The sequence below is a fragment of the Xyrauchen texanus genome, chromosome 4 (genome assembly GCF_025860055.1).
Source record: "Xyrauchen texanus isolate HMW12.3.18 chromosome 4, RBS_HiC_50CHRs, whole genome shotgun sequence".
In the NCBI taxonomy this organism is placed as follows: Eukaryota; Metazoa; Chordata; class Actinopteri; order Cypriniformes; family Catostomidae; genus Xyrauchen; species Xyrauchen texanus.
In genome coordinates, this window is record NC_068279.1 from 30,959,778 (window position 1) to 30,975,398 (window position 15,621).

Genomic DNA, 15,621 nt, shown 5'->3' on the forward strand with positions numbered 1-15,621 from the left:
GAAATGAACTCGTTCCCTTTCGTGTGACGCACAAGGAAATTCAATACATTTATAACGATCTCAACAACCATGGTAAAGTGTTAAATGCATTATATATCTGTTCAAATACATGTATGCAAGCAACTGCGTCTAAAAGATTCACTTAAAACATATCATTATCACAATTATTTTGTTAACGAGTTAGAGCGCGAAGCTACACTCGAATCTGCTGCGGTACGGCAAGAGTAGAGGGACAAAAGACAAAGTCTGCAGTACCATAAATAGCCACTGGAGGGGAGCCCTCGAACACCAATGAATATAACCAAATGTCTTATTTTCTGGAATTCACACATCAAAACTTTAAATTAAATATTATTTGTTATCCTGTTACACACACACACACACACACACACACACACACACACACACACACACACACACACACACACTTATAAATATACAATAACCCAGCATACACAGAACAACGTTACCGACCTTCTACCGACGTTGCAACGACGTGTCCAAAAGGTTGGCAGTTTTACATTGTGTGATGTGATGAAAGTCGTTCCGAGTCACTTATTAAAGTCGTGCTTACTTATTGACTACCAGTGTACAACCTCGCTCATACAGCGCACGTCAAGGTCCTGAAGCGCGAATTTCCATGTAAATTTGAACGGACATTAGCAGACCTGTGCTGTCCGTCATCGAGGATATGCGAGTTTTACTTTTCATTTCTGCCTTAAATGAATGAGCAAATATTTAAACAAAACATATAATTTGGGAGATATGTAAAATGTACACAACAAATGTAATGTTTGAATTATTTCATTTATTCATATATATTTTTTTATGTTCAAAAATGTCAATGCCAAATTTGTACATTTGCTGTGTCTCAGGAGGTCATTGTAAAATTTTTGCTAGTGCTGGAATAAAGCAATTAATCAGTGTTATTGTTTGTTGTAAGAAGTATTTTCTTAAAAACTATATTTAAAGCTATATACAATATGAATGCAAGAATAGAAAACAAAAGACAATTTCGCTGGATATATGCTGGATTTTTTTGGCAAGCCTAAGTAATAATGTAGAAAAGCATACACACAATTCACAATATTTGAAAAATAGTTGGTGACCAGTAATTTAGATTTCAGTGGACTACAGGGCAGTTATACACATGGAGAACACACATCCAGTCATAACACAACATTTGAAAGGAAATCTTTTTCTTTTCTTTTCTTTTCCTTCCTTCCTTCCTTCCTTCCTTCCTTCCTTCCTTCCTTCCTGTCTGTCTGTCTGTCTGTCTTTCTTTCTTTCTTTGATTACAAACTTGACATGAATGATATCGACCAGCCATCTAACAGCTGAATGGGACAGCATCACATTTAAAGCAAACTTTCAAAACTGTCAATGTATTATAAACACAATATTAATACAAGGAAAATAATACTTTTAGATTTCTGCAACACACCAATTTGAGATTTCCAGAGTGAAACTTGCATTATCTGCAAGTTTTGGCATTTAATGAGGTATTGTGGATAACCTTAAACACCAACAACTGATCAGAACTTGATGTTTCAGGAGACTGCACAGTCTTTCTCTTCTCAAATAAAATAATTTCTACTCAAATCAATGTTTTTTTCTGTTAAATGTAACCATATAAAAATGACTGACTGACTGTATTTTATCCCTTACATAAGTGAAATGGTTATGAGGGAGGCAATCATAACAGAATGTTTCTTTTGTAGCACCAATAATGCAATGTGGAGTCAGAAACATAGTTCAAGTACTGATCAATGCCAAAGTAATGTGTTATATTATTTAGAAAATATTAACTTTTCTTTTCTGCCCACAAATTTTCCATCGTAATGAGGTCAGGGCTTTGTGATGGCCACTCCAATACCTTGACTTTGTTGACCTTTAGCCATTTTGCCACAATTTTGGAGGTATGTTTGGGGTCATTGTCCATTTGTTAGACCAATTTGCGACCAAGCTCGAACTTCATGGCTGATGTCTTGAGATGTTGCTTCAATGTTTCCACATAATTTTCCTTCCTCATGAGACCATCTATTTTGTGAAGTACACCAGTCCCTCCTGCAGCAAATCACCCCCACAACATGATGCTGCCACCCACATTCTTCATGGTTGGATGGTATTCTTCGGCTTGCAAGTCTCACCCTTTTTCCTCCAAACATATCAATGGTCATTATGGCCAAACAGTTACATTTTTGTTTCATCAGACCAGAGGAAATTTCTCAAAAAGTAAGATCTTTGTCCACATGTGCACTTTCAAACTGTAGTCTGGGTTTTTTATGGTGGTTTTAGAGCAGTGATTCTTCCTTGCTGAGCAGCCTTTTAGGTTACGTCGATATAGGACTTGTTTTAATGTGGATATAGATACTTTTCTACCCATTTCCACCAGCATCTTCACAAGGTCCATTGCTGTTTTTCTGGGATTCATTTGCACTTTCGCACCAAACTACGTTCATCTCTAGAAGACAGAATGTGTCTCTTTCCTGAGAGGTACGATGGCTGCGTGGTCCCATGGTGTTTATACTTTCATACTATTGTTTGTACAGATAAAAATGGTACCTTCAGGCATTTGGAAATTGCTCCCAAGGATGAACCAGACTTCTGGAGGTCCACAATTTGTTTTTCAGAGGTCTTGGCTGATTTCTTTTGATTTTCCCATGATGTCAAGCAAAGAGGCACTGAGTTTGAAGGACCTATCAGAAGCTAAATTAGGCTTGACACCATTTTCTGGAATTTTCACAAACATGTGGAGTGATGCAATGAAGCATCGAGGACTGGAACTTACTGTTGTGTAATGTAATTTTACACTGATCAGCTATATATTAATCAGTGTGAGTGCTCTTGTATTTTTTAATGTACTGTACAGCTGGTATAGCTATAACACTAAGTTTGACATTTTTAATGTTAAAGTGACCAGCTATTCCACATATACAATATGCTTCATTGGACCTCTTCTCATCATAAATAAAAGTAAGTCGTCAGAGACGTGGCCAGCACATGCTCTGACATGTAGCACTTCCACCATCATTTTCTGTCACTTCTGCACTCTCCTGTCCCATCAAAGGCCTAAAACAAAATAACAAGATGTTTAAATGTCTCAAGTTTTAGGTGCAACTAGGGTAGCATCAGCACTATACTAATGTTATGTATTTCTTTTTAAGCTGTCCATTCATCAGTCAGGCTCTCTGAGCTGCCAGTAAGGAGATGGAGACAAGTATTTTATGTTTTATGGTTGTAAAGTTTAACATTTTTATTTATTTTATTTTTTAGCTTAGCTATAATTCATCAAGGAATATTGTGGGTTCATTTAAAATTAATCAACAGCATTTGTAACAATGTTGATTATCACACAAAATTATTTCTTAATTTTTTTTTACATTTTATTTTATTTTAAATCAAGGTTACAGTGGAAGTTAATGGGGCCAATTTTTTAGGTTTTAAAAGGCAGAAATGTGAAGCTTATAATTTTATAAAAGCACTTACATTATTCTATTAAATGTTGTGTATTATTTGAGCTGTTAAGTTTAAATCAACAACTTTATGATTGTTTTAGGGTTTACATCATCATCGTTGCAACAAACTATACACAGAAAAGATTTATAAGCAATTTTATTATGCTAAAATCATGTTAACATGCATATTTTTCACATCTTGTGGCTATACTTTTGAAACAACATTATTTCAGTACAGTGAGGCTATTACTTCCATTGTAAGTGCCTCATTGTAACCCAGATTTTTGCTTCTTTTAAATAAAAGAAGGGACGAGTCGAAATTAATTTCTGTAGTTAATCAACATTGTGCTACTTATGCTGTCGATTGAACTTCCATTGAAACCAGAATATTCCTTTAATTTCACCTGATACACTACATGTAGTGCAATTACAATAATTATAATAACATTGTAATATGCATTAATAAAGTTGATGACCTATGACCCTGTGTTGCCTGTGTTTTCCTCTCCAAAGTTGAAACTGACACGTTGATTATAATTGATTTATGTATTGTTAAATGTAACTTATAAAAACAATATTTGTTTACATTATTTGTCATTTTATTTTGAGGTTTTGGGTGTGATTACTGAAAAATATTAATATATACAAGGACAGGAAGAAACTAGAGAAGTACATTTCATCAGGACAAACTTTAGGCTGGCTTGAAAAAGCCTGCTCTGAAAGTAGAAATAGAATGTAGAATGCTTAGCTAGGCATTGCTAACATGTTTTAGCATGTTGCTAACATGATGATTTGCTTGGCTAGGCTTTTGCTTTTGGTTGCTAGGCAGTTAACAGGGTGATACTAATAGGGCTCTTTGCTAGCCTGAGTCAAATGACCCAAACTGGAAGTCTCTATGATGTTCTGGTGCAGAGACATATTTTTGCTACTCAGTTGCTAGGGTAACCCCATCTGGTTGCTAGGCAGTTGCTAGGGTGATATTAATAAGACTCCTTGCTAGACTTAATCAAATAACCCATCCCGGAAGTCTCTACGATGTTCTGGTGCAGAGATATGTGTTTTGCACTTGGTTGCTAGTGTGAGATAATTTGGTTGCGAGGCAGTTACCAAGGTGATACTCAAAAGATTCCTTGCTACAATGAGTCAAATGAAATCAAATGAGTCAGATAGAAAAGAATGCGATGGAGCGAAAGAAAGAATAAAAAGTGTGGAGTGATGGAAAGATAGAAAAGAATGATGAAGCGAAAGAAAGAATTAAAAGTGTGGAGTGATGGAAAGATAGAAAAAAATGCGATGGATTGAAAGAATAAAAAGTGTGGAGTGATGGAAAGATAGAAAAGAATGCGATGGATTGAAAGAAAGAATAAAAAGTGTGGAGTGATGGAAAGATAGAAAAGAATGCGATGAAGCGAAATAAATAATTAAAAGTGTGGAGTGATGGAAAGATAGAAAAAAATGTGATGAAGCGAAAGAAAAATTTGTAAGTGTGGAGTGATGGAAAGATAGAAAAGAATGCGATCCATCACTCCACACTTACAAATATCTCACACAAAAATGCGATGGAGCGAAAGAAAGAATAAAAGTGTGGAGTGATGGAAAGCTAGAAAAGAATGCGATGGAGCGAAAGAAAGAATAAAAGTGTGGAGTGATGGAAAGATAGAAAAGAATGCGATGAAGCGAAATAAAGAATAAAATGTGTGGAGTGATGGAAAGATAGAAAATAATGTGATGAAGCGAAATAAAGAATAAAATGTGTGGAGTGATGGAAAGATAGAAAAGAATGCGATGGAGCGAAAGAAAGAATAAAAGTGTGGAGTGATGGAAAAATAGAAAAGAATGCGATGGAGCGAAAGAAAAAATGTAAAGTGTGGAGTGATGGAACGATAGAAAAGAATGCGATGGAGCGAAAGAAAGAATAAAAAGTGTGGAGTGATGGAACGATAGAAAAGAATGCGATGGAGCGAAAGAAAGAATAAAATGTGTGGAGTGATGGAAAGATAGAAAAGAATGCGATGAAGCGAAAGAAAGAATAAAATGTGTGGAGTGATGGAAAGATAGAAAAGAATGCGATAGAGCGAAAGAAAGAATAAAAAGTGTGGAGTGATGGAAAGATAGAAAAGAATGCGATAGAGCGAAAGAAAGAATAAAAAGTGTGGAGTGATGGAATGATAGAAAAGAATGCGATGAAGCGAAAGAAAGAATAAATGTGTGGAGTGATGGAAAGATAGAAAAGAATGTGATGGAGCGAAAGAAAGAATAAAAAGTGTGGAGTGATGGAAAGATAGAAAAGAATGCGATAGAGCGAAAGAAAGAATAAAATGTGTGGAGTGATGGAAAGATAGAAAAAAATGCGATGAAGCGAAAGAAAGAATAAATGTGTGGAGTGATGGAAAGATAGAAAAGAATGCGATGGAGCGAAAGAAAGAATAAAATGTGTGGAGTGATGGAAAGATAGAAAAGAATGCGATAGAGCGAAAGAAAGAATAAAAGTGTGGAGTGATGGAAAGACAGAAAAGAATGCGATAGAGCGAAAGAAAGAATAAAAGTGTGGAGTGATGGAAAGATAGAAAAGAATGCGATAGAGCGAAAGAAAGAATAAAATGTGTGGAGTGATGGAAAGATAGAAAAGAATGCGATGGAGCGAAAGAAAGAATAAAAGTGTGGAGTGATGAAAGATAGAAAAGAACACGATGGGGTGAAAGAAAGTATGAGTGGTGGAGTGATAGATATAAAGTGTGAGTGGTGGAGTGATGATATAAAGTATGAGTGGTGGAGTGATAGATATAAAGTATGAGTGGTGGAGTGATAGATATAAAGTGTGAGTGGTGGAGTGATGATATAAAGTATGAGTGGTGGAGTGATAGATATAAAGTGTGAGTGGTGGAGTGATGATATAAAGTATGAGTGGTGGAGTGATAGATATAAAGTATGAGTGGTGGAGTGATGATATAAAGTATGAGTGGTGGAGTGATGATATAAAGTATGAGTGGTGGAGTGATAGATATAAAATGTGAGTGGTGGAGTGATGATATAAAGTATGAGTGGTGGAGTGATAGATATAAAGTGTGAGTGGTGGAGTGATGATATAAAGTATGAGTGGTGGAGTGATGATATAAAGTGTGAGTGGTGGAGTGATGATATAAAGTGTGAGTGGTGGAGTGATGATATAAAGTATGAGTGGTGGAGTGATGATAATGTATGAGTGGTGGAGTGATAGATATAAAGTGTGAGTGGTGGAGTGATAGATATAAAGTATGAGTGGTGGAGTGATGATATAAAGTATGAGTGGTGATGATATAAAGTGTGAGTGGTGGAGTGATAGATATAAAGTATGAGTGGTGATGATATAAAGTGTGAGTGATGATATAAAGTGTGAGTGGTGGAGTGATGATATAAAGTATGAGTGGTGGAGTGATGATATAAAGTGTGAGTGGTGGAGTGATGATATAAAGTATGAGTGGTGGAGTGATGATATAAAGTATGAGTGGTGGAGTGATGATATAAAGTGTGAGTGGTGGAGTGATGATATAAAGTGTGAGTGGTGGAGTGATGATATAAAGTATGAGTGGTGGAGTGATGATATAAAGTGTGAGTGGTGGAGTGATGATATAAAGTGTGAGTGGTGGAGTGATGATATAAAGTATGAGTGGTGGAGTGATGATATAAAGTATGAGTGGTGGAGTGATGATATAAAGTGTGAGTGGTGGAGTGATGATATAAAGTATGAGTGGTGGAGTGATGATATAAAGTATGAGTGGTGGAGTGATGATATAAAGTATGAGTGGTGGAGTGATGATATAAAGTATGAGTGGTGGAGTGATGATATAAAGTATGAGTGGTGGAGTGATGATATAAAGTGTGAGTGGTGGAGTGATGATATAAAGTGTGAGTGGTGGAGTGATGATATAAAGTATGAGTGGTGGAGTGATGATATAAAGTATGAGTGGTGGAGTGATGATATAAAGTATGAGTGGTGGAGTGATGATATAAAGTATGAGTGGTGGAGTGATGATATAAAGTATGAGTGGTGGAGTGATGATATAAAGTGTGAGTGGTGGAGTGATGATATAAAGTGTGAGTGGTGGAGTGATGATATAAAGTATGAGTGGTGGAGTGATGATATAAAGTATGAGTGGTGGAGTGATGATATAAAGTGTGAGTGGTTGAGTGATGGATAGTAGATTGAATCCTCTAAAGGATTTATTACAGGAAAATGTCAATTTAGAGTCAATTTAAACTCTGTCCTGTTCTGAAGACCGATACGGCAATACCGTGATTCCGATCAGTAGAAGGTCTGTTGCGAAAACTGTAGGAGTTACTCTTGATAATTTTGTCTAAGAAGAAGTATAAATAAAAATTAATAATAAGCATAAATAGGAGATCAGTAGTTTGCTCTTTCAAGCCAACCTAATAATGGGTTATCGAGTTCTGTTTGGAACGTCGTCTTACGGTCACTGAATTTTGCGCAACAACGTTGCCACAACCTTCTCACATATTTAATTTCTTCGTGGACACAACGTGGAGAACATGTCTCAAACAACGGTGCAATTGTAAAAATGGAACATGTCAGCAACGTCGACACAACGTACTGTGTGTGTGTTTGCTGGGAACTCAATAAAGCAGTGCATCAGTTGGTGAATTGTTTTTAGGGGCAATGTGAAAAAGTGTTTTTGCATGTCACCCTCTAGTTTTGTCATGTGCTCATGAATGTTGTGGCACTCAACCTAGGCCTACTCCTGTCAAGCATCAAAGGATGTTACAGATTATATTTAGCTATGACTAATTCACTATGCATTACAGCACTGTTGCTTTTGTCATCTATCAAAAAGACTATTAGCTGCCGGTTCTGTTGCATACTTAAGGGATGTTCACACCAAATGCTTTTTGCATCCGTCTGCACCTTTTTTTTTTAACTGCAAGGTCTGAACAACCCTTACTGCCAATGCATTTGAATGCATCCTCAAAGGGCCTATTTTTTTTTCCCTTTTTTTGCCCACAAGTTTACATTTACATTACATTTATGCATTTGGCAGACACTTTTATCCAAAGCGACTTACAGTGCACTTATTACAGGGACAATCCCCCCAGAGCAACCTGGAGTTAAGTGCCTTGCTCAAGGACACAATGGTGGTGGCCGTGGGGTTTGAACCTGTGACCTTCTGATTAACAGCCCTGTGCTTTAGCCACTACGCCACCACCACTCCAAACAAAGTTAGACAAACAAGCGCAAAAGATGCAATACACTGTTCATTAAAGTTCAGTGATATGTCGCCATTATTTTTCTGCGCCCTGCAGAGGTTAAATGCTCTGACCCCAGATTGTGGGTATGCTGCTGTGCTCCCCTTTATATACCTTCAATTTCCATCCGTACCAGACGGCTCTAGCAGTGACACTTGCTCTGCGTCACTTCCAGGCACTGTGTTGCTTTGATACATAGAGCCATTGTACAAAATGTATGCAGTCATGCGTCTGTGTGCTTGCAGTTGTACTCAGAGAAAGTGGCCTTGCCTGGACTGGGAATAGTTATTCCTCAAAATGCAGCTGTATTTTTCAGACTGAACAAGAACTCAACAAGCTTTGCTTCTGCCCTCGATTCCTTTTTTTCATATATTATAAAAGAAATATGTTTGACAAGACTATTTTCCCTGAGGAACGTCGTTGTGTGTGTGCATAAATGTGTCGTTATATTTAAGTTTTATGTTGCTGTCTTATTAAAGTCTTTGTGAGTGTCAACCCAGTTCCTGCTTCCTCCCTTCCCGATGTACAAGAATCTTCTCTGCCACATACTGATTTAATTTGAGAGTGAATAACGATTTCAATTTTGGTCTGTACATCTTACAAAGTTATCAAATGTCTTCAGAACACTCTGAATAATACACGAGTTGCATGGACAACATTTACGACTTTTGGATGTTTTTTTTTAGGTTTAAGTTCTATAGCATGGAAATGACAAAATGTATGATTTAAAATATCTATTTTTGTGTTCAACAGAAGAAAGAAAGTCATACAGATTTGGAACTCCATGAGGGAGAGTAAAAAAAATAAAATACAGAATTAAAAATTTTGGGCAAACTATTCCTGTAAGGGTGGTTGTGTTTTGAGATTTGGTACTCCTGAGATTCTTAAGTAGATCAAGGGCACCTCATCATAAGGACTAATTAATTAGAAGTTTCTGCACAAACAAGGTAGTATAGAGAGGGGCTTTGAGGTTCTGACTCACACAACCTGTGAATTATTAACAGTGTACTGTGAAAATTGCTCTACAAATAAAATTTGAATACAATTTTATTGAATATGCAACACTATCAATATTGATATATATTCTAGTGGTTTATTTAATTGGTCTTTTTCATATGTATAGACTTTCTTACTCAGCATAGGCATCTTCAAGTTTGGTTTGTCCATTACGTTCAGGATAGTTTTTTAAGAGACCATTTGAATAAACAAGTTTTTCCCAAGCATTACAGATATGCTGAGCATTTTGTTTTAGGTAATTATAATTTTTTTTTTTTCCCCAAATGAGCTTTTAGTGCACTAATTGCTAGACAAATCCCTCAGAACAATTACCATTAAATTCCTCTCCCAACTGAAGAACAGAGCAATTTAGACATGAAGGTCAGCACATGAATTTCTCCTTCATGATTTTATTTTGGGATGGTCTGGAATTTCCTGCATCAGCTCCAACAAATCAGATCTTTATATTTAAAACCCCAATGAGCAGCCACTGCTTGAATAAACAGTTTATTAAAACAATATCATCGTCAAACATTTTGGCTCAGAGATGCTGCAAATAAATCGAAATGTCCCCAAAATTTAAGGGAACAGTTTACACATTTATTCAACCTGATGCAGCTCAAACCCCAGATTTTTTTTCTAATGGAAATACAAAAAAGAAAAAAGAAATTGTAATAAATATCCTGGTCTTTCTTTTCAATCTTTAAAATGTGAGCATGAGTCAGCATCCCTGAAATGGCACAAAAACAATTTTTACTGCATGGCACAAGCTGAACTCGGCGAAAATTGTAAAAACAATGCCCTCTAACCCTACTTAAGAACATATTATTTTGCAATAAAGGCTTTTACGAAACAAAATAAAATACTGCAGTGAGCTAATCACCAATTGATTGGAAAAAAAGATGTCCATGAAGGACTTGATGCAAGTTAAAACACAGTGACAGGCACACAAACTCTATTCAGTCTGACTGAATCCAGATGATTTCAGCAATATAAGCAGGGTTTGTGTTCTGTTCTGTGTACATTAACTTTTGGATGTAAAGACTGGATGGTGAGGTTTACACTGATACATTGAGGCAAAATACTAATTTAAACAATTACTGAAATAGACTCAGATGTGAAAGCATAAATTAGAATTTTATTTTATTATTACAATATTACAAAAAAGAGTAGCACAACTCTCACACTCTTCAGATTCTTCCAACACATACAATCAACAGCCACAGAGTGACAGATATGAGAAAGGCTTCTACAAGCTTCCTCCATTTCACAGCAATTGAAATTTCAATTGCAAAAATGAAAACAAAAAACTACTCAATAATGAGAAAAAAAATCTAGAATTATAAATAGCACAAATTGCAAAACTGAAGCTTTGAAACTTGGAATAAAAAGATTTTGTTACAGCCCAGAACTAAAAACAGCTATAAAACATAATGACAATAAAATATTATTTATTTCTTCATTTACATTATACAGAAATGATAAAGAATTGCTTTTCAATTCAACAAAAGCTCATGTTAATAAAAAAAATAAACAAGGAAAAATGCTGTTCCTTTATAGTCTATTATTCAAAATCAGAATCATTATACCTTTTATCATAATCATGCTTGTTGTCAAAGGAAAGTCCAAGGACCAAACACTTAAGGCTTCATGAGGGCTGTTAAGTGGAGGCAAACAGAAAATGAGTCTAGACAAACTGACCCAACAGCACACACACCCCATTCACCAACAAACACACATGCGCATACAAACACACCAGTGCTCTCATGCACACCAAGTCTACAAACCCACATCCATATGCAGCCACATTCATACACAGTTATTACACTTCTTTAAAGTTACAGCAGTACAGTAGATAAGCCAGTGTACAATAAAATAAGTGATTCATCTGCTGTTTTCTTTCAAAAAAGTCCTCCTTAATTCAACCACAAATGATCTTGCAAGTGATCAATTTGGTCAATTCAAGCACACTTCACAAAAGACTCAGTAGCAACTCCTAAGTTACATTATTATAAAGGATGAATTAGAAAATGCAGGATCATAAACCCTCGATTTGGTTCATATTTAGAGTCTACATAATATTAGTAACACAGCCTACAGACACCTTCATCAGTAGTATGTTTAGTCCCTCAAACCCACATACAGCCATTCCACATAAAGCCCACCTGAAACGGCACAGCTAATCAATACAATTCAAGTAGTACTTTATCACACGTTAAGAAATAAAGGGAATATAATGATTATGAAAAAAGAAAATGGCACAGCATTAACATTTAAGCAGCTCCTCTGCCCTCCACAGCTTTACAGAGAAAAGACAAAATCTTTCACAATCATCACACAAAACTTCATTGGCATTGGACATTTGTTTCTGCTGTACTGAAAAACTGTAAAGATGTATTATGTATATGCTGTCCCTGTCTTTTAATTTTCCTGCCAGGCACAATGCCTGTCATCCTGAAAAACAAGCTGATGTTTCAATCCTTCACTGATTAACATGAACAAGCCTATAGCAACTCACAGGTTCAAAACAACAATCCGGTTTTGCACATAAATCCATATCACCCATAATAAATCACATTTTAATAATAATAAAAAGAAACACAGGTTCCTTGTGTACAGGAACACATGACAAGAGCTTCACCTGGGAAAGGTCTGAAGGGACAAGTGACTGACATGTTCACGCATAGTTCCGATACAGAAAAAAATTAAAGGACAAAGAAAGTGTCATGCTGAAGAGGGAAGTGCTCTAAGTTTGCCAGCCATCTTGATGCTATAAGACAGGTCTGAAACACAGACCTCTGAAATAAAATGAAGTTGGTTGTCCAAATCCTGCCCTGGTGATATGCATTGTTTTCCCCTTATATTGGATTCACTTAGAAGTCACTGATTTCAGAAGACACATTTAATGAAACTGCAAGCAATAAACAAAGATGTGACCCAGGAGAACTTGGACCAGGTACTACAATAGACAGGACAAGAGTACAAAAAAAAAAAAAAAACTTTAATACCTTAAAAACTCTCTTTTTAAGAAAAAAAAAATTGATCACTTGCAAGATTGGAAAAAAAAACTGCTCTTTGATAGACATGTTTATATTGTGTTTTTTTGTTTTGTTTTGTTTCAACAATCATCCTTGAAATTTTAATTTAGTATTTTATAAGAGATCAGTTCAGAATTTCAAATGTAATTTAATTAAGACTAACAGAAGGTATACAGGATACGAGAGTGAGTTGCTGACTACAATGAGAGACTGTGTCTGAGGCTTGTGGGCTGAAGCTTATCTGTACCCTGGGTGCTGGCCTTGTATCTCAGAGGGGGGAACCACTACCCGGCCCATAGGGGGTGGCCTGTGCATCTTCCCCATTAGGATGAGATTCTGATCTCGGAAGCAGGGCGTCTGGAAGTCCCCTCCCATGCAATCTGCCGTTTGCATCAGATTAGTCTGCCCTATTAAGGCACCCCCTACTAATCGGTAATGGGCCGCTCCTCCAGTGGGGGCGCAATCCATCCCTGGGGTGGGGTTGGTATTACAAGTGCCAGTGCCTGCTGGGCCGTGGAAGGGCACTGGGATGTCCTGTGAGCCAGAACTGTCACTGTTAGGCGTGGGAAGGATACTACCCCACACTGGTGGCTGATGGTAGTACTGCCCATTGGTGTAGTGCGTCACCGTGCCAGGGTGCATTGCATTGTTGTTGTGGGCAAGAGGAGGGGAAGGGCTGGAGGGCTTCATGGCATAAGGCTGTCCCATGCTCATCTCTAGGGGATAGGTAATGCCCTTATAGGGGAGACCATGGTCTCGAGGTGGGGCTTTGCAGGGATGTCCATCCCTTTCAGAAATGTGCTGAAGGTGAGCAAGCTGATGCTGATTCCATGACATCATCTGCGGCTGTTGTGGATTTAGCTGCTGTTGATGACTTTGATGCTGTAGATGCTGTTGCTTCATATCATTGTGATACATGCGGTTCATTGTGGCCATGTTGTGTGGAGGCATTGCACTCACTGGTGCAGAAGCAGCAATTTTATCCGGAGGTCCTATCGCACATGATGGGTGCATCAGACTGGTAGGGGGAGCACTAGGGTTACCCCCATGCAACGAGACTCGTGAACTAGCATTGATGAGAAGACTTCGGCTAATGGGACTGGGGTTAGCAATCTGCCCTTCACACATTGATGTAGCACCAGCGCCCTGAGACCTAGCCTGGCAGAACTGGCTGATCTGATGCACTATGCTGTTTAAATCAGCCTGACGGCCCTGGTGGAGGCCTCCGGCCATGGACAATGGAATGGTTGAGGTAGAAACAGTCACATTAGGAGGGGCATCTGCAACAGGTAGCTTCCTAGTACCCACCTGCAGGCCTGGAGGCGGGTTCTGTAGGTGCTGCTGAGGAAGCATGATGGCTGAAGGAGGGTGGGAGCTAGGGTGGCCTAAAGAAGCAGTGTAGGAGAGAGTTTGGGACCTCGGAAGGCCCTGGGGTTGCTGTGGCATGGAGGAAGAGGGAGGATGTCTGAGTCCTTGGTGTGTAGGCCCAGGCTGCTGCAAAGTTTGGATATTCTGAGGGTGTGAAGGATGTCCCTGCGGCTTCTGCGATGCTCCGAGAGGACCCTGTGGTGGGTGGTGCATGTTTAAAGTGCTGGCTGAGGCAGCTGCATAAGGGCCACCAGTGGCATTCATGATCACCTCCTGGTGTAGTTGTGCCCGTGTGCCGTCAAAGTCCTTGAGGACACCCTTGGCAAAGGGTACTTTGACGATGGCAAGGAGACCGGTCTTGGAGGTGGCCTGAGAGGAGGGGTAGGGACTGTATCGGGGGCCAGCTGTGTCCAGTCCGTTGACGGTTCGACGGATGTGGTTTCGCTGAGGGACCTTGACGCTGTTGGGGAAGATCTTGATGGTGAGAGGATTGTTGGCAACCTTTTTAGCATATGCATCCAATTCTGCAGGGGTTGGATACTGAACAGATCTCATCCTTTGTGTAGTGTCCCCTTCAAGGAGGAAAAAGGGACAAAAAGGAAGAAAAATTATTATGCCTGGAAAAGTTGACTGTCTAACTGTCTATGTCTATGTCTAAGTTTGACCTGTCCATTCTGTACAGAGAGCAGAGCAGGAAAGAGAAATTTGAGGAACAGATAAATATTCAGAATATAACAGCCTTTGAAAATGTTTTTCATTCCAGCTTAATTTTATGTGACCATCATACCAATGTACATATATTACAATACCTTTATTATTATGCTGTCTGCGGTCTAAATAAATATTTTTACATTCCAGTTTGGCAACAGTTTTATTTCATGACTGTATCCTGAATGCAAAACGTAACCACAGCGCTATACATAGGCTTTATCATGTTTAGCGCAGGCCTGACTCCAGGTCTAGGATCTATGGTTGGTCCTATGTATCTTTGGGTATGCCATGCAGTTGGCAATAACAAAAAATAACCATGGTATTGACACGTTTGTTTGTTTTTTGGACATTGTACCATGGAATTATGGTACTCTTTAAAGCATCTTGGTGTATTATGTAAATACCAAGGAACACCAATCATTCAGTAGTGGTAAATCCCAAAGTTATTCAATTTAAAAGGTTAGACTTTCAGCCAAACACAATCAGAGTTATATTAAAAAATATCCTGGCTCTTCCAAGCTTTATAATCGGAATGAATGGCACCTAAGATTTTGAAGCCCAAAAAAGTGCATCCATTTATCAAAAAAGTAATACATATGGCTCAAGGCCTTCTGAAGCGAAGTGATGCATTTTGTAAGAAAATATCCATATTTATAACTTTATAAACTACAATCACTGGCTTGTGTTAACAGTCGTCTGCACGTTCATGAGAGAGTCGAGTTCCGGCATATGACGTAGGCGTAGCGTAAGCTCCAGTGAGAAGTGACGAACGGGAAAGAGCAGAGGATAGAGGAAGCCACTGCCTAAATGCA

At 38.1% G+C, this 15,621-nt stretch overlaps 1 protein-coding gene across 2 annotated transcripts in view; it reads right to left on the reverse strand.

Annotated features, from left to right (window-relative positions):
* Positions 1-10,817: 10,817 nt before the first annotated feature.
* LOC127635247 (protein FAM222B-like) overlaps positions 10,818-15,621 on the reverse strand; it is an 84,555-nt gene continuing 79,751 nt past the window's right edge. For both annotated transcript variants that reach the window (XM_052115164.1, XM_052115156.1), the window contains exon 3: positions 10,818-14,670. In XM_052115164.1, coding sequence (XP_051971124.1) covers positions 12,968-14,670 — 1,703 coding nt within the window. In that variant the 3' untranslated portion in view covers positions 10,818-12,967. The remainder of the gene's footprint in view (positions 14,671-15,621) is intronic.